Here is a 21387-nt window from a genome sequence, read left to right on the forward strand (position 1 = left end):
ACAAATTATTAATACCTCATTCTCATTTTTCTTCTTTAATAATAAAAGGAAGGTTGTATGTGTATGCTTCTGCATTAAATTTATGAAAAAAACTGTTTTTAAAAACTCAATCTTAGAAGGTTTAAACCAATTAAAAATTAAAAACTAAATTTTTGCACAACTTTGTGTAAACTTGTTAGTTAACTTTCTACATAAAAGAATAAAGTTTAATTTGTTTGAAATTTTAATTTCAGTTACATAGTCATCTATTCTGGCCGATGTGTGATCAAATAAGCAATGGAGATGTTTCAAAACTTTTTTTATTTTCCAAGGTGTAGCTTCAACACCGGACTTGAATGCACCATGAATAATGTGCAAGCTGCAGGACCCTGTCTTAATAAGTTGAGGTAGACCTGAAGCCTCTCTATCAAAGTCATCTTTTTTTGCAAGAGCAACGTTCACATTTGGTCCATCCATTGAAATTTGGATCAAATTTTTTAGGTTTAACTCTTGAATTTCGGTCAATAGGGCTTTTTTTAAATTATCTGCAGTACAGTGACCTAAAAATGCTGAAGTAAAATATTGACAGTGTACTTTTTTTTTCTTCATGCATCTCACCACCAAATCTAGTTGAGTTTTTTGCAAGACTTTATTGAAACACTCATCAAATGAAATGGAATAAAAAGACGAGCACAAAGCTATTTTTTTTTAAGACATCTTTAATAAAAGGGGCTATACCAAAGTTTGTTATATATGAATATTTGGTTCTATTCATGCAGAACTTTTTTGCAATTTCACTATCAGGAAACATGGTAGTGAATAAAGTGTTATTATTATCGCAAGAGTTTCCTGACCAGTTTTCTTTGGTACACTTGAGAGCCCAATAAATTTCAGCAGCTGTTGAAGAAGTTGCAGCTGATATACTAGTTAAACTATTAGCCCATCAAAATAAGAAGTAATTGCATTATTTTTACTCTTAGAGGCTTTCAATTTAAGATGTTTTTTCGACATACTGTGCGATTTCAATGCCCTTATACCCATGTTGGATAAAGCCATTGGTGTATCATCACCACACCACTTACATTTAAACTTCTCTTTGTCTACATCCTCATGTAACCAATCTTTGAAGTCTTCATGGTTAAGCCAACTTTTTTTAAACAAGGTTTTAAACTGTACTTTACTCATTATACTTAAAAAAGCTTTTAAATTAAGTCTGCAAAAAAGTTGTAAAGTATATTAAAACATTCACACTAAAAAATTAATTACCATTACTGCTACTACTTTTGAAATTATTATTTATAAACAAAAATTTAACCTCTATTTTTTTAACAAAAGTAATACAACACTAATCTGTATTCATTTTAATTTTTTTTACTGAAAACAAGTAGTTGTAAACAAATAACAAATAACTTTATTATTTAAAAAATAAGAACTAATAGTACAACATAGTGTTTTTTAAACTACATAAGTAACTAAAAATAAAAAAATTATTAGAACATTTCAATGAATAGTTAACAACAACTTTCATTTCTCTAAACTGTTTGACTTTACTTAAGTAAATATAAATTTTAAACTTTAAAAACTACAATGTTAATACTAAGAATATTGAAGAACTAGAAAAATTCTAAATAACCACTTAAATAATAAAAATATTTACTTTTGAACAAAATATTGAAACTGGATTAACTAAACCTCGTTCTAGATCTAGAAAAAAATTTCCCTGAGATTTTCAAAAACTTCCCTGAAATTTAGAGAAAAAATCAAAACTTCTCTGAGTTTCCCTGAGTTAAAAGAAAAATGCAAAACTTCCCTGAGTTTCCCTGAGATTTTCTACAGTTTGAAAATTCCCTGAGATTCTCTGAGTTCCCTGAGTGTGTGGCAACCCTGATATTAGCTGTATTTTTTACAGTTACTTAAAGTTATATTAAATTTTCTTTTATTAATTTTATAAAACTTATTTGCAGCTTAGTTTTAATCTAGTTTATTTTTTGTTTTGATGTTTTTGTAAAGTAGTATGTTACTTGATATTTAATATGTTAATATAATAAAAAAAAAATTACACTTATCAAAAAAAAACTTAACAGAAAGGGAAGTTACTAGTTTGATTTTGTTTAAAATGGATGAGCTTGAAAATAGCGATGCAATTAGCATAAGTAGTTAAAAAAGCATGGCCCCCTCTGATAAGATTACTTAAACTATCATCAAATACACCTAAGACTTTTTTTCTTGCTTTTCACCATCAATTCCTGAATATCTAGAATAGGGGTCAGCATTTCAAAAATAGAGCATTTTTTTTTGTGCTTTAAAAAACATATTTAAAAATAAGTTCTGGTGCAAAAAAAAATTAGGCGATAGATTATCCTTTAAAGATAGCACTAGAACTTTGTTTATGATTTTTGAGAATATTAATATATTAAACTATTTAAAAAAAAAAATTAACGCAGCCAGCGGGCCAGTTTGCCAACCCATGATCTAGCTTTAAATTATGGTTTCATGGCCCCCTGTGGCCTCTTTACTACTCATGGCCCCTCCTTTGGTGCTTATAGCCCACTTTGGGAAACACTGATGTAAAGTACAGAAGAATTGCAAGTTTTTATAAATTTTTCATGTTTACTTAATTTTCTCATATAACCACATTCAATTCAAGGCTGCAATTTTCTAATTTGTTTGAAAAATGAACAGGGCTGCCATAAAACCTGGGTTCCTTAAAAAACCTGGAATAAAAAAAAAACATAGGAAAACCTGAAATTTATAAAGTTTGAAAAAAAAAACCTTGATTTTATATTAATAATATCTCTTGAGTCAAAATATTTTCAGTCATTGGTAATAACAGGGTTGCCACTTTACCCGAAGAAAACTGGAATTTTTACAATTTAGATAAAAAAACTTGAAAAAACCTACCTAAAGTTTTGAACAAAAATCACAAAAAAAACCTTGAAATTTAACAATTTTCACATGTTCAGTTGTAAAATTTCGATTTGACTCCAAAAATCTATCATATGATTAAAATAATTCTGTCATCATCAAGTTTTTTTTTATTAAAAAACAATTTCAAGTAGCTTTACAGTATCTTTTCAATGTTTTTATGCTATTTAACACAGCTTCTTGCCTTATACTTAACTTTAAACTAAAATAGACTCAAAAATGTGTACTTTAAAAACCTGGAAGAAATTTGGAAAACCTGGAAAAAATTTGGAAAAAACATTTGGCAACCCTGTAATAATTAATTGAAACAATAAGGAAAAGTTAATTTGACATTTATCAACGAATTAAAAAAATATATTTGTTTTAATACACCTAAAAAAGTATTTACTACTAAATATTTTATAGTAGTTTAGATAAAGACAAAAAACATCACAAATAACAATTGACAGGTTGGCTTCAAACCTTGAACCCTGAAAAAACTTGAAATTTAACAATTTAAGCTAAAAAAACTTGGAAAAATTTGTTGAAAAACCTGAAACTTTGGACATATATTTTATGTAAAGTAGTAAAACTTCAATTATCACAAAAAATCTATCACAAAGAAATTTTCTTTTATCATCAAATTATATTTTATATTAAAAAACAAGTTTAAATTAGTTTTACATTATCTATTAAATGTTGTTACACTAGTAACAAAGTTTTTTACCTTGAACTTAATATAAAATGAACCCAAAAATGTCTAATTTCAAAAACCTAAAGGAAATTTCGAAAATCTGAAGAAAATTTGTCATAAACCAGCGGCCTTGCCAGAACTGACATACCAGATGGGAGATTTAAGAAAATTAAATAGTGTTGTATTATTACTGTGAACAAGATATTTTGTAATCTTTGAAGAAAATTTGTCTCAAACTATCATACTTTGACAAGCACAAAAAAAAATTCAAGTATTCAGTTAAAAAAAAAAACACATTTTTATATTTGTAGGTGTGGCAAATAGAGAAAACAAAAAACTTTTTGAGTGCTCTTCATGTAGCAAAAGATATTCCCTTAAAAGCAGTTTACTCAGTCATATGAAAATCCACGATAAATCTCATCAGTGTGAAGTTTGCCTGAAGTGTTTTGAAAGCAAGTCTAAGCTTACACTTCACATGAGAACTCACACTGGAGAAAAGCCCTATGTGTGTTCTACTTGTGGTAAAAGATTTGCTACTAAGTATACGTTAAAACAACATCTGGCAACTCACAGTGATGAGAAAAAATACAAATGTGGGGTATGCCAAGATGATAGATATTTTAAAACTAAAGCTGCGCTAAGAGTTCACATGCAGTTTCATTCTGAACCGAAACACTGCTGCGTAATATGTAATAAGAAGTTTCCTACTTCTGCATATTTGAACTACCACATGAAGAATCATTTTAAACCAGCTTATTCTTGTGTAAACTGCGATGAAAAATTTCATACTGCAGATAGCTTGAAAGAACATGAAGAAAGAAACAAATGTTAGTTTTTTTGGTATAAACTATTTTAGTGCTTATACTTGCTAAATTACCATAACTTATAGTAGTGTTACATTGGATGGAGCATTGTAGCAGATGCTGTATCTAAAAAATTAAAAACATATAAATTATATTAACTCTAGTTTTTTTTATAAATTTTAGTTTCAAAAGATTTTTTTTTGTTCTTTATATTTAAATTAAAAGTTTATAAAACTTTATAATCAAGGAATTCTTATTTTTTAAACCTATTGTTTTTAATTCTAAAGTTTATAGTACTTTCAACAGTCTCACTCTCATACAAAATAAACTAGAAGTAAAATAAAAACAAAATTTCACTACAAGTTTATTGATTATGAGAGTAAGGTTCTTTAAAATGCTATATAATTTAAGGGCATAGGGGAGGTTCAATTTTTTTAATGAATATCATTAGATTTTATGTGAAAGCACTAACTACAAGCCAGTTTTAATGGAATTTAAAAATCTTATATAAATTATAAAATATTGTAACTTTTTTAAGAAGTTTCCAACACAAATATACGGGTCACAAATTTTTAGTGGTCTATTTTTTGGAAATAAAAGTAATTAATTTTATTACTTAGTTATCTGATAAAGGATAAAACAATTTTGTTTACAATTGTCTTGGTTTACAAAGCTATTAAACTTGTGTAACTTTTCTAGAATAAAGTTAAATAAAATTTTATCATTTACTTTTGATGAATTTCAACAATCAACTGTATTATTCAACTAAATTGAATGTTACAGTTATCATAAAAACTATAGGGAAAACATGATATCGTTTTAAAAGAACTAAAAACTTGTTTAATTTGTTTCAAGTTTGTAACAAAGTTCATGTTTTTCTAATTGAGCATATTTTGTCTAACACTTGAACAAGTTTATTTCAACACAATTTAAACAAAACAAAACCTACAGTTTGATTTGCAGGTGAAAGAAAAAAGTTTGTGTGCTCTGTATGTAGTTGTGAATTCTTCTCTAAAGCAAGCTTATTCTATCATATGAACATCCACAATAAATCTTATCAGTGTGAAATTTGCCTGAAGTGTTTTGAAACTAAAACAAATCTTGATATACACATGAGAACGCACACTGGAGAAAAGCCCTACGTGTGTTCTACTTGTGATAAAAGATTTTCCACAAAACACCATTTAAACCAACACCAGGCAACTCACAGTGATGAGACAAAATTCAAATGCAATATATGCCCAGATGACAGATATTTTAGAACTGCACATGCGTTGTCACATCATTTGCTGTTTCATAATGAACCGACATCTAATAAAAAATGTGTGTTAGTTATAGTTTTATAAAACTAAACTTTGCATTCTTAAGTTGTTAACCAAAAAACTTAAAATAAACAGATATTGAGCTTTTTTAAGTTTTTTGTGACCTTAGATTTTTATTTTGTAAACATTTAAGTCATCAATAAATAAAACTACATTTCTATGCCTTAGAACTTTGTAGTGAATATTAAATTTTTCTAGAAGTATTTATGATGTTTTGAATTTTTTCTAATATAACTGGTGAATACTTCAACTACCTTTTAGGTCTGATTTTTTTAATAATTTTAGGATAATTAGTAAATGAAATTTCAATAGACAATCTTCTGTTGTCAATTGTGACCTAAGTTCAAGTATATTGTTTTAAAGTTTGTATTATATTTACTGACCTATTTGAACGGAAAATAATACTTTATGTTGATTTACTATAAAAAAATTATTATAATAAAAACATTATATAATCATGGTTAGCACAAAACCTGGAGTTTATAACAAAAAAATAATTAAATAGTAATTTTAAAATAATTAATAATTAATAAGTAATTTTAAATAGTTATTACATCTCAAGTACTTATATTATCAAAATGTTTTTTATTATAAACACATTTTAAGTAGCTTAACAGTATCTTTCCAATGTTGTTATACTATTAAAAACGGGTAGGAGTCAAAAAAGCATGAAGAGAAGGTTTTGCACAAAGGTTCTATTTTTCACAAAGACACTTTTGCCCATGTTAAATTTTTGATTAATTTTTTTTTTTTTTTTAATTAATTTTTTTCATAAATATTAATTTTTTCTATCACTGTTACCCCTAACCCTTGTTTTTTTAAATTAATTTGTTTTCAATTATTTATTTTCTTGTTTTTTTTTAAATAATAGTTTTTATTAATTACTTTTTTATCATTACTTTTTACTTTCACTCTTACCCCTAACCCTTAGTCAGTAACTTATTTTATTTATTTTTTTTTATAATATATTTTATTATTCTTTTTACTCTCATACAACAATGACCCTTAATGTTAAACAGACCATCTGTGCAAAAGTGTCCCATTGTGCAAATTAACACAGTTTTTATCATTAACTAAACTTTAAACTAAATGAAAGAAATTACTAAAAAACCAATGACTGTATAATATACTAGTTAATAAATATACATAGTCTAGTTTCTCTGCTAGTAAAAAGTTAAATTAATTTTAAAAGTACTAATACTTAAAAAAATAATGTAATGTACTTATTTTATAGGCAGTGCTGAAAATGGATCTAACACTCTCATATATGACATAGTCTCTGTTAAGACACCTGAAGAAATTAACTCAGATAATGATATTGAACTAAATACTATAGGTATTTAGTTTCACTTATTTGTTAATAATTGATTTATAAGTTTGCTTTTTACCATTCATAACTTAATAATTGAAATAAAAGACTTCATTACTCTTTTAAAACATTTTTCATTAATGTATTGATAAAGTCAAGTACCTAAAAGTCTAAGTTAATTTTTTGTGCCTTTGAAAACTTATATACATCAAAGAAGTATTTTAGCTTAAGTTATAAAGCTTTAAATTTAGCACTCAAAATTTTTTAATGCAGCATAATTTTTTCACAAAACTATTTTATGTTTGAAACTTTGCAAATCATGCAAAATTTATCATCTTTTATCAATTGTTTCAACAGATATAACTACTTACATGAACAAAAACTTAAATTTTTTGTTACTTTGAAATTTTCAAAGTAATTTTTACTTACAGAAAATATAAGTGTCAACTTAAGAAAAAACAATCCAAGCTCAAAAGGATATGAAATATTAAATGGTAACAGTAATAATAGTTTCAGCTCACATTCTGATGTTAGAATTTCAACCACGGCTAAGGACAGCTCAGCACAACCTACTATAAAAAGTAAGTTTTTCTTTATATATATATATTATTATTTATTTTATTAATTTGTAAATAATGAATATTATATAAAGAAACAAGTTATTAATTTAAATAAAATAAAAAACTTTTTTTGTCCACAATATACAATATAATTAAAGTTTGTGCTTAAAGACCTTTTTGGTAACTATTAAAGTGTGAATTTATTCTTTTAAGAACTTAATTTACAAACTAAGTTTCGGTCAAAGACCTCGTCAGTGCTTAAATAAATCTTAAAAGATATGTGACAGTCATGGAAAATAGCATTTAAACAATTAAAATAAAATAAAAACAAATTTTTACTCAAAATTTTTTACTTGAAAAACCAAACAAATCAAATTTTAATATTGAGACTGAATTTTAGGTAAATTTTAAATATAGTTAAGTTTTAAAATCAATATAACAACAATAATAATAAAAGCTGTATGTAGCTTTCTTTTTTTTTATAGTTAATTTTCAAAGTAAACATTGCTTAAGCAAAAATGTAGTTAATAAATAAAGCTTAAAGTTGAGGTGCATTTTAGCAAAGCTACATTAAAATTCACCTCAATAGTTATATTCAATGCAATAATATTCAGTTAAAAACTAAGCTCACTTTAATTAGTACATTTTTATTTGTTTTAATTTAATTTTTTAAATGCTATTTTCCATGACTGTCACATATCTTTTTAGATTTATTTAAGCACTGACGAGGTCTTTGACCGAAGCTTAGTTTGTAAAATGAATTTTTGAAAGAATAAATTCATTATTTTTCTTCCAGTAGTTAAGATTTCTCTATTTGTTTTCTTAAAACCAAAACATATAATATTATTACAATATATACATTAAAGGCATAGGGGAGTTCCAACATTTTTTATAGTAAAGTCAACATTGGTCCTTGCATTAAAACTAAAAGAAATAACTTTAAATTAGTTTTTGTAAAATAAAATAAAACAAGTTTTCAAGATGCAGATGTTTTTGTAAAATATTTCTAATACAAACAAAGGGACAGTTTGTTCAACGTCAATTTTATTGGAAGTTTTGAAATTCACTAATCTTTTATCATCTCCTTCATTTTTTGAGATAGAAACTTCTATTTTTAGAAAACGTTTCTTACAGTTTAAAAGACTTTGAAAGTTAGGATTTGAAAAATGTTAAAAGATAAGAGTTTTACATAAAAAAAAACAAAAAAGGGTGGCTTCCAATATTAAAAAAAAAATCCTGTATTTTATTGACATGGATACAAGTATGGACATTCTGTAAGTGTTTAAAATATATTGGTTAAAAAATTAAGGATAAGAAGGTTTTTATTAAAGTAGCCTTTTTTTTTTGAATTCTGGTTTTGCACCTTCCATTAGATACTTATTGATCACACAGACTTTGCTCGCTTACATCTCAAAGTTACTTTGAATTTTCTTAGCTGTTAAAAATGTCTGATAGTTCATTAAAACTCTGAAAAATAAGATCAATTTTTTAAAACAGAGTTGACTTCCCTGTACTCTTAACAACAGGCATTTAAATAGATTTAATCACTATCAGTATAACTTGCAATATTTTAAGATTTTTTTAAAGAGCTGTTTCACTCAAAAAAGAGACCATCAGTTAATATTAAAATCCTATCAATTTCATTGAATTAAATTTATTATTGTTTATTTTTCAAGAATATGAAAACAATATATTAATATTTTCATTTATAAATTTAATGCACCTGTAACTAAAACTAAATAGATTTATTATAAAATTAGTAAAAATTCAGCATATCTCAGAATACGTTAAATTTTTAAACAGTTTAGACCAGGGTTTTTCAAACTTTTTTTTTAAGTCCACCTTTAAAGAAAATGAAAAATTTATTACCTAATCCTACAAGATTTTTTAAAAAACTACCATAAGCAGTTTTAAACAATGGTTGCCAACAATTAAATAAACATAGACACTGATTCAATAATAAGCGTTTTTTAATTTAACCTGTGAGCCCTAGTAGTTTGTGTTTAAAATTGCAACTTAAGTAGGAGTTAAGCTAGGTTTCTTAAAAAAAAGGGAAAAATCATCAAATAAACTTAAAGTCTTTCTTTTTTTAACTAAATTTAAAACTTTTAAAAAGCTTATATATTTTTAAAATTTGATAAATATGTTATTTATTTCAAGTATTTGTGGTGAACGTTGCTTACTATTTATTAAATTTAAGCCTCGTTTGTACTTTTAGTTTAATAAATGGTGTATATTACTTTACTTTTTTGTTAGTATTATTAGGCAGTTGGATGTTGACTTTATTTTAAAATTTCAAATATAATGGAGTTTTAATAATGATATTAATATATACTTTTAAATTTTATTCAAATGTCAATTAAATTCACTTTATTTAGATTTGATTTTAATTTAATAATAACTAAGTGTTGTTTAGACATACTTTTTACCATACATAATTTGTTAAAAATATATGAATTTTTAAAAAATATAAGTTTATTAGGAGGGGTAAAAAACTTTTTTAACAAAAATTAACTTTGGCTCTATATAAAAGCTTTAAGTACAAACTACTAGCCAGTTTTTATAGAATTCAAAAATTTTATTTATTTTATGAGATATGTTTATTTGTAAAAAGTTTCCGCTACAAACGTATGGACCACAAATTTTTTGTGATCAGTTTTCTTGGAAACTTTAAAAATAATTAAAAATCTATCTCCTCCGTCAATTAAATTAACTTCACATATTTAGATTTGATTGTAATTTAATAATAACAAAGTATTGTTTAGACATACTTTTAACCATAAATAGTTTGTTAAAAATATATAAATTTAAAAAAAGTTAAGTTTATTAGGGGGGGAGTAAAATACTTTTATTTTACAAAAGTTAACTTTGGCTTTTATATGAAAGCTTTAAGTACAAACTACAAGCAAGTTTTTATAGAATTCAAAAATATCATTTGTTTTATGAGATTTTTTTATTTTTATAGTAATTTTCCGGTAAAAACGTATAGACCGCAAATTTTTTGCAATCAATCTATCTTCTTTTCATTTTTCAAGCATCTTCTTCAAATTTTCAGTAAAGCTTCTTATATTATAAGAAAAAAAAGGATATTTATGAATTTTAGTAGTTTAAAAATATTTTTTTTTTAAAAAAATGTATTGTTTATTTAAAAAAACATTTTTACTTAGCATTTTATTAAGTCCAATTAACTTTTTTTTATGTTATTGTATAAAGATTAGACTGTGAAAGTTTGAAGAAGATTGTATGAAAAATGTAGGAGGAGATAGAATTTAAATAAAGTAATCTTTTTTTGCTGTTTTAGTTTTCCCTTCCCATAGGGAACCTATCATGTGGCCCGACTTTGACTGGTCTTATCTCAAAAATAACTCGAATTTTTCAAAACGATAAAAAGCATCTTGAAGCTTAAAAAAAACTCTATAAACAAAAATAAACTTGTAAAAAACATGGCTTATCCCCCTATGTACAGTTTTATCATCTCTATTCTTTTACAGTTTAATGTTAAAGTTTTTTTTTCCTTTCTTGAAGTTATTTTGTTTTTATTTGTAGCTTTAGTTTATTATGTATTATTTCAAGATCTAATCAAAATTTAATAATTTTAGTATTGATCGTTACATTTTATGTAATTAAAATTTATATTAAATTGAAACAATTTACTTTTATTGAAAACATGATAAAAAACCACTCACTTAGTATTAAAATGTTATTAACTAAACTTAACTTGTACAAAAAAAAAAGAATTGATTAATTTTAAATTTTTTAAAAGTTAAAAGTAACTAACTATTCTATAGGTCTGTTCTACATTAGTAAAATTATTTATTAGTGCTAAATTTGTTTACACCAGTAAAAATTATAAATAAGATAAATAAGTAATAATTATTTATCATATTATTTTATAGATAATAGTCCAGTGGACAACGTTACCACCAATAAAATTTCTCAGAAAAATAGTGCACATCAAATTATTAAGGCTGACGTTAAAGGTATGTTGTTTTGTTTACTTTTTACATTTATTCAAGAGGTAACCAAGTATTCTTATTATACAAAAGACATTTTAGCTTATTTTTTTATATTCTACCTTGAAGTCTGTAGCTCCTAAACTAAAAAAGTATTTGCAAATAAAAGTCTAAGTCGATTTTCAAAAGAATAAACAATAATCAAAATAAGAAATAAGAGTATTTAGTAATTAGAATGAATATTTTTTTTTTGGTTTTAAAATTTAAACAACTGAACTTACAGAAAATGCTAAGAGGTTTTAGCCAATCACTCAAGCTAACTAAGAATACTTTAAAAGCAATTACTATTATTAAACTTATTAAAAATAAATGTTTATAGAGAAATAAAAACATCAAATTAAGTAATAAGAGCTTTATTGGAAGTTATTAAAAAAGATAATTTTCTATTTATGTGTTTATGACAAATAAAGTTTAACATTAATTTAACTTTATCTTTTTTTTTTCTCATTTTTTAATTAAGGGCATAGGAAGGTGAAACAATTTTTTTTTCAAAAAATAACATTAGACCTTATATAAAAGCTTTTTGTACACAGTATGATATACTTTCCACAGAACAAAAAGTACTTATTACTTTTTGAGCTTTTATGAGTTGTAAAAAAGTTTCTAATATAATCGTATGGATAAAAAAATATTCATTGTTAATTTTCATGGGCTTTTGAAAAAATTAACTAAAAATCTATGTTTTCCTTCATTTTTTTTGCCATTTAAGCTCAAGCTGTTAGGAAAAGATCCAAAAATGTTTAGAAAAAATCCTATAATAAGAGTTAAAATTAAAAAAAAATTATGACCAGTATAAAACAAATAGTCAGTAAAAAAAACCCTATCAACTATAATTTAAAAAAAGCATACATCAGAAATGTTAGTTAATTAGCTAAGATTAAGTTGAGAATAGTTCACAAAGATCACTTAAAAATTGTAAGAGTAGATATATTCAAAATTAAATAATCTCCTTTTCCTTTTTACTTTGGTCTTTCCATGAGGAACCTATTGAGCTGTCCGACTTTTAACCCTCATATATCAAAAACAACTAATTTGAATTTTATAAAGTTAAATTAATAATCTTTAAGTAAGTCTAATATGTAAAAAATTGCTTAACCCTCCCAATGCCCTCAAATTCTACATATATATTATATATCACAAAACTAAATATTCTGCATTTTAAGCTCTCTATGATTCATATTAAATCAAATATGACAACTTTTATTATGCAAATCTTGTGTGTTTCATGTTTCTTATAATTCATTTTCCAACCTATTTATTGAATTAAAATTCTAAACTAATGTATACTAATCTGCAATTAAATGTTTATATTTTTAAATAAATTAAATATACCTATACTTGTTTTTTTACTAAAAATCTTTATAACATCTTACTTTTTAGTAAAAAACCTAATGCAACATAAAGTAAGAAACTTTTTTTAGTATTTTAATTTGAATTAAAGTGAAGATATTTGTTCAATTTGAAGATAAGAGTTTGTAATAACTATAAAATCAAAAGGTTTTAATGTTTATTATTTTATAGATATTAGTAAAGCTAACAGCCTGATTGCCAGTGAAATTTCTCTGAATCAAAATATTAAGACTATAATCCAAGGTATGTTAATCTTGTTTTATTATTCTAATTTGATAGTCGAAAACATGAACAAAGATTAAAATTAGCTTTCATAAAACTTTTGCAAATATGTTACTAATTAAATATTAAACTTTTCGAAACTAAAGCAACTTGTATTATACGCTGAATGCTAACTTACTTTATCTTGAACCAAACTTTGATTCAGCTCATATTAATTTGTACTTGATAAATATTAAGTTTACCAACTGTTTTACAAACTTAGCTACATAAATAGATGCACCTATTAGTACAAAAATTTGTTATACTAAAACCTATAAATAAAAAATATTGAATTAATGTGCTTAATTTATATAGAGAAATAGGGAACGGATAAAAATTGCACAAAGACACTTTTGCACAAGAGGACAAAAATGCACGGAGACAATTTTGAACCAAGGGTAAATTTTGCACGAGTGACAACTAGGCACGGTGGGTAATTTTTGCCGTAGAGTAAAAAAAACAGAAAATAACCACTAAATGATGAATTATTAGAAAAAGAAGGATAAAATAAGTTACTGACTGAGGGTAAGGGTTAGGAGTAAAAGTGATAGTATAAATAAAACCAATAAAAATTATTAATAAAAAAAGCAAAAATATAAATAAAATAAAAACTTATTAACAAAATAGTACACAGGAAAAAATAAGTTACCGGCCAAGGGTAACGGTTAGTGGTATCAGTGATTGTAAAAAAAATACAAAAAAATAAATTAATAAAATAATAAAATAAAATTTGATAAAAAAAATTAACTTGTGCAAAAATGTTTTCGTGCAAAATTGACCCTCTGTGCAAAAGTTTCTCAATGCAAAATTGTCTCATTGTGCAAAAATGTCCTTCGTGCAAAGATGTCTTCGTGCAAACCAGTCATCTCGTGCAATTTAGTCCCTTTGTGCAATTTGTCCGCTCGTATAAATATGACACCTACCCAAATAAACAGTTTTTTTTTCTCAGGCAGAAGTTGGTCACAAAAGAGCATTGAAAAACGGCTTGAATGTCCTACGTGTAAGAAGAAGTTTGCTAGCAAAGGCGAACTTTGGAACCACATGGACAGCATCCACGACAAATCTCACCAGTGTCAATTTTGCCTGAAGTGGTTTCATACCAAGCACAATCTCACCCGTCACGTGAGCACTCACACGGGTGAAAAACCCCATTCGTGTTCTGTTTGTGGTAAAAAATTTGCTACAAAGTATATTCTCATTGCTCACATGAGAACTCACACGGGAGAAAAATTCCACGCGTGTTCTGTTTGTGATAAAAGATTTGCTACCAAGCAACATCTCACCCGTCACATGGGGTCTCACACGGGAGAAAAACCCCACTCGTGTTCTGTTTGTGATAAAAGATATTCTTCGAAGCAGAACCTTACTATTCACATGAGAAGCCACACGGGAGAAAAGGTCAACGTGTGTTTGATTTGTGACAAAAGTTTTTCTACCAAGCATTCTTTACAAAACCATCTGGCCACTCACAGTGATGAGAGAAAATTTAAGTGCGAAATATGCCCAGATGAAATATACTTTAAAACTAAAGACACATTAAGAACTCACATGCGATACCATAATGAACCAGACTATTGTTGTGTGCATTGTAACAAGAAGTTTCATTTTTCATCAAAATTGAAAAACCACATGAAGATTCATTTCGAACCGACTCATTCTTGTGCTGAATGTGGTAAAAAGTTTCACACTTCATCAAGTTTGAAAGAACACGTTAAAACTCATTTCGAACCAACTTATCCTTGTGCCAAATGTGGGAGAAAATTTCACACATTGTCAGCTTTGAGAATGCATGTAAAAAGAAATTTCTCAGGGTGTCAGTTGTAATTTGGTTCAACTAGTTTCCAACATTTTTTAAAAAACTTAGCTACTATGAAAAACCAAATCTTTTTTTTTACATTTGAAGTACATTAAGAAAGTTTAAATTTTTCAATTTAATATTTCATTAAGTGATATTTTTGAAATTTTAAAGATAAAGTTCCTAGAAGTATAAAATTCTTTTATATGTGCAAGTATTTGGTTTTTTAATGTTTTTTTTTTTCTTTTTACAGTTAAATTATTTGAATTATAAAAATATGGATTCTTAAGTAACTGGTACTTTTTAGTTTATGTTTTGTGTTTTTAACAACACTAAAACATGCTTATTTAATTTTTAAATGTCTCTGTTTTTCATTTTTTTGAACACATTTTTCTAAATAAATTTTGATTTTGTATTTAGCCTAATTTTAAACTACTGAATTTTACTAGAGTTTTTGATAATAATTAGTAAACTTGTTTTATACAACTCTGCTCTAAATTAAGAGTAAATCGCTTGAAAGCTTCTGTTGTGTATACTAACCAATGTCGTGCTTTTTTAACAGCAATTCGTTAAAAAGTTTAGCAGTGTAAAAAAATATTTTCAAAGTTTTTCAAATGATAGATAAAACAAAAACTTGAATTGCTATAAATTAATATTCTTAATAGATACTTTTAAGAAACAGTTAAATTGTATATGAAAACATTTCTACTTTCCTTTTCGTATTAATGTTAGTTTAGTATTTTAAAACGAGTTTTAAATTTACACTAGAACTACATTTTTTATAGATAACTTATTGTTGCTAATTTTTATGAAGACAACTTAATTTACGAACCAGTTTAATATAAAGAGTTATTTTATTTTTTTTACAAACATTATTTGATTTTTTTATGTCAAACTACATTTCAGTTATTTTTGATGAAATGCTAATACGGGTACGATTTCACAATATTTTTATCATGTAATTGATCGTTTATGTTACTTTGTTTCTAAAAAAGTTGAACGACAATAATCTGAATTAAAATAAGAAAAGTATACAGTATCAAAGTCATTAGACACATATTAACATATTGATCGATTGTTTTATTAATTTGTTTTTGCTTTTTAAAAGTGACCACCTATGTCAAACACTTATTGTAGTAAACTTAAAAAACATGTTTTTGTCTATTGCTAACGACCACTTATGTAATGTTTAAAATGGGTCTAATTTTAAGTGAAACGTAATTACCCTTATTCTTGCTGAGTCAGCATTTTTAAAACAATTTTACTATTTATACCTTTAACTCTAACCCACCTTACCCAAGCAAATAAAAAATTGTTTGAAAAAACAAATTTTGATAATTTTTTTTGCTGACTAAGCAAATATTAGGGAAACACCTAGAATTTGAATCGGACTCGTTTAAAATTTATGTTTTTTATATTACGCGTCGGCTGTAAATCAAAGGCGCTTCTGATTGGCTAACATTTGATTTGTACTAAATTCTAATTTTTCAGTAATATCACCTATTGTTCGGTTTAATTTTTATATATTTGGGTAATAGTGGGTATAATATATGGTTTTTTTGGTTATAGATTGAAATAATCGGTTTAAAGGGGATAATTTTCCATAATATCTAGTATAAGTCTCAAAACTATTATTAAAAAAGCCTAAAACGTATAACTTGCTCTTCATCATCAACTTAACTATCGCAGGGTTTCCCAAAATGGTCGAATTGGTTCCTTAGGGGACCATGGCAGATACTCTGCGGGCAAAAGAGGGGGGCATGTGCAGTTATGGAGCCACAGAAAGTCTATGAGGTCATAAATTAAAACTTACATTAGATGTTCTGGAGTTGTTGATGAAGAGCAAAAAAAAGGTTCTAGGTGTTTTTAATGGTAGTTTTTTTAGTAATCTTGTTAAAGAGGGCCATAGCTTTTTATTTTTTTTAAAAGGGACCATTTGAAAAAAAGTTTAAGTTACTTGTTCTGTTTAGGTCTTCATATATTTGTGAACAAACATTCTCTACCACGATTATAAACAAAAGTAAGCTGCGTTTAAATCTTGCTGATACCAATCTGCAGTCATAATAGAGAATATCTACTACAAAAAAATACTTCTAGATTTTAAACAACTGGCTAAAAACTTTAATGATCCACAAATGTTTTATTGATTCCTTTTTAGTGTTATTGTTCTTGCTAAACTCTTTAAACTTTACATTTAAGATATAATATGTCAGCTTTATGTCTTAGGTATTCGTTTAGTAATATTTTCATTTGTGAAATTGATCTTAATCCAAAATCAATCAAATTAATATGTTTATCACCTTAAAAATATTAATAAATCTCTGTTTTAGTTTAATATTTTATTAATTTATATTAGTACTAGTAAATATTTTATAGGCATTGTTTCATAATATTTTTTTAAACTACATAATTTAGTTAAGTTTTATAAGTTGTGAATAACTGTTTGATATTTTAAAATAAAAAGTATTAAAATTTAAGCCAAAGTAATTTGTCATTAAGGTTTACCTGTTTTTATAAATAATTTGATATACAAGTTTAAAACAAACATATAATTTTCGTTGCTTTTAGTAAAGTTTTAGATAGATTTGATGTATTTTTTGTACTAGCCAAAGTTTGATAACTTCAAAAGACTGCCATATACTAGTTGTTTTGTTCGACACTTCATACATTTGCAAACAATCTTCTAAGACCATAAACATCAACAAGAACAAGCTAATTTCAAACCTAATCGGTGTTCCAGTGCATATGCAGATTTTCCCAAACCGTCATACAACTAGATTTAAACAAGTTTAATATATGATCAACTTTAAGTGTTTCAATGACAACTTTTTTTTTTTTTTCGTTTTTCACGGTAAAACTGTTTGTTATATCAGAGCTACTTGATGTTTTGTTTCTTTTGTACGTACAATAAAAAGTAATGAATCTTAATTAGTTTATTTAAATTAAAAGTTAGTATTTTAATATTTTTATGTTATTTAACTTCTGAATAAAATTACTAATGTAAACTCCAGCCAAGGATTGCCCAAAATTTGATAATTTCGAGTAGTTAACATTTGTTTAATGTTTTAGCTTGAAATGTTAGGATCAAGTAACTTTTAGTGAGTAAACTGATGTTTCTAAAAGACCAACTAGTATTAGTTCGGTCCAGATTTTTAATGTATAGAGAAATATGAACACTTATTAATAATTAACATAAACTTGAGAATGTTGGTAATTAATAAATTGATTCAAAAGATCAATTAGCATCCAGCCGGATCCAAATCTTTTTGAAACTAGTTTCCATTAGGATTCAGATCTTTGTCTAAAATTATATATCTAGATAATATTTTTAAATTAGTACCCGGATTTAAAAAAGGATCAAGCTGAATCAGGTAAATCACTTGCTCGAAATGCTCCGACCCGCTAAGGATTTTTTCGTTTGGATCCGACCCGTCAATTATTTACGTTGCCCACCTTTACTCTACAAGGTAATTAGAAATAAATTTACTATGTGTTGTTTTATCGAAAAGATTAAAATCTTTATTTAAAATTACCTTCAAATTTAATAATTCTTTTGTTCTGTAACACAAAGTTTTTAATTATTCCAATGCTAATTACTTACCAAATAAGTTAAAATTAACTGTGCAAGCTTAACCTAAAGTAATATTTTGAATAAGAAACTATACACTCACTTTAGTCTAAAACTTCTGAAAAAAAAACTTTGGATTTTCGAAAACCTTGTACGAAAGCATTTAACTTTAGTTAAAACAATAAAAACGATGGTTAAGACCATTTAATTTTATTAAGTTTTTATAATTTTTAGTTTTTAAAGGTAAAAAATTACATTTTACAGTAATAAAGATAATAAAATTAGACTATTTTATTATAGACCAATAAAATTAAATATTTACTTGCTTCCATTTACTGTATAACTCGATGATATCAATAAACTATTTCAAATCAATTACAAATCTGTAAATTAAAAGCGACAAAATATCTAAGTTATATTAGTAGTTCATAATAAAAAAACTTAATTCTGTTTATGTTTTTACAAAGTTTTTTAAAAACAAGGTATCTATTTAGACTAAATATATTAAGCATCAAACAACTATTTTTAGCCTAAATTATAGTTTAAGTAGTTATCGAACTAATGTAATTTCGGGAACGGGTCAACTATACACGAAGACAACATTGCACTAAGACACTTTTGCACGGAGGGTCACTTTAGAAACAATTCTGGTTTACTTTGTTATTACTTTGTAATTTTGTTTTATATAACCAACTTTATTGAATGACTTGACTATAAAAGTTAATTAGATTTTGTGTTATCTCTTCCGCTACCTCTTTTTAAATTTTGAGAAGTTATAAAAACATCAGTTTATTAAACACTAAAATTAGCAGAAATAACATGTTTTTTTCTTATTTCTAAAAGATAGGTTTAACACATTTAAATTATTTCAAAAATAGCTTTTTTTGTAGCTTAATGGAATTGATATAAGTAAAAGTAACTTACTAAATCATTATTTTTATATTTCTAAACAGTTGCTAAAAAAGTTATTGCTCATCTTATAGTTTGATATTTTTTAATAAAACTAAACTGTAAAGCTTATCATAAAGAGTTTAATAAAGCTCTTTGTTTAAAATTAACATTTAATATTTTTAAGTCATTAAGGACATCAAGGTACGAAGTCTTTTAAATAGATTTAAATTTAACTCTTAATAAACAAAGATTTTGTATAGATAGTTTTTTTTCACTACGTTTTTTTTCTATTGTTTAAATAAATATTTAGACAAAAACATTGTTTTGTTTTACAAAATATTGTATTGAACGATTTATACTAATTTATGATGTTATAATAATTAAATTTTATAAGTTTGTTCTTTATTGAAACTACATAAACCTAAGATAATTTAAGATTTAGATCCGGTCGGATGTTAATTTGAAAAAAAAAGATCTGGATCTAAATTAGGCCGGAGCCTAATTTAAAAATAAAGATTCGGATCCGGTTTTGGCCGGATCTTAATTTAGATAAAAAATTCGGACCCGGCTGGATTCTAAATCGGTTATTTTGTAGATCACTACTTAAAATTCATAATATATATTACATATTGTGCAGTAGCTTTTATATTTAAAGATCAGTCTAATCTGATTTGCATATTTGCTGCATCAGCAAAAAAGTACTTTTAATGTTATCTTAATTTCAAGAGTTTAAATAAAAATTAATAAATGAATGCTTTAAAAAATTTGCTGACTTAATAATTATGCAAATCAGACTGATCATTTAGCATACTTTACTTTTTGCATACAACGTACTTCGATTTGATGGTATACTATCAAAATCCACCTGCGTTCAAAATTCACCCGATCAAAATCTACCCTATATGTATATTTTTTAATTTATTAATTTGTTGTATATATTTTTCGCACTTAAAGTTTTATTTATTTATTTATTTATTTTTAACTATCACTGTTACCCCTAAGTCCTAATCCTTACCCTCGATAGGTAAGCGCTTCTCGAGTTTTACTGGGTGGATTTTGATTGGGTGGATTTTGAAAGCCGTGGACTTTGATTGTGGGTGGATTTTGAACGTGTCCCCGATTTGATGAAGTATTATTTTCTAAAGTAGTAAAAGAAATATTCCTGCGATTATTAACTCCATAAAGAAGTTGCTAAAGCAGAATTTGTAATGTAAAACTTGTTGTATATGCGCAACACAGATTTAGTTGATACTGTCAAACTATACTTATTTTCCCTCAACTTCCAAAAGTTTGTAGCTTTTCTCAATGAAACAAAATTATACTGGGCGAAAAAGCTTACACATGACTGCTTTTGTTTTACTACAATGTTGCTCAACATAGCCACAGGACAATACAATTTTCATATGAACTCAATTTTAATTTTCTTCACCTCATATGTATTAGCTGTATAAAAACTTTAATTGAACTATGTTGCTTTTTTGTTAATCTTAGAATAAAGTTTGTTATATTTTCACTTATCTACTAATAATTTTGATACTTTACTATAGATTGATGGTATAGATTATTTTTTTTTACAATAAATCAGTTATATTGAAAAAAAAAAACTTGAGAAATTATTTCTGTATACTTTTACGTCAAATATACTAATATATTTATACTAATATATAATTGGATACTTTCAAATTCTTATAGTTTTTCAAAAAGCTGATAATGTCATTTCAAGTAACAAATTATTGCCCACAATTTACTAAATTGACATTTCAACTTTTTTTTAAGTTTGCAATTTGACTAAAAATTAATGTGTTTCATATTTTTCAGTTATTATAATACTATCAGGGCTGAGCTCTTTAGTTTTGCCATATTGTCATTTCAACTTATACAATTTAATTGTCATTAGCCTTTGACCAACAGTGTTTATTAGCTGGGGATATTTAAATT

The 21387-nt window shown here is 25.6% G+C and overlaps 1 protein-coding gene across 1 annotated transcript; it reads left to right on the forward strand.

Moving 5' to 3' along the window:
* Positions 1 to 3974: 3974 nt before the first annotated feature.
* Positions 3975 to 15019, forward strand: LOC145843226 (uncharacterized). The gene is made up of 7 exons (XM_082950687.1): positions 3975 to 4404; positions 5344 to 5703; positions 6937 to 7038; positions 7443 to 7592; positions 11468 to 11551; positions 13106 to 13177; positions 14145 to 15019. Exons 1-7 carry the CDS (start codon positions 3975 to 3977, stop codon positions 15017 to 15019), a joined length of 2073 nt encoding a protein of 690 aa, XP_082806813.1.
* Positions 15020 to 21387: the final 6368 nt, after the last annotated feature.

The sequence above is a fragment of the Thalia democratica genome, chromosome 8 (genome assembly GCF_965202585.1).
Source record: "Thalia democratica chromosome 8, ktThaDemo2.hap1.1, whole genome shotgun sequence".
Classification (NCBI taxonomy): Eukaryota; Metazoa; Chordata; class Thaliacea; order Salpida; family Salpidae; genus Thalia; species Thalia democratica.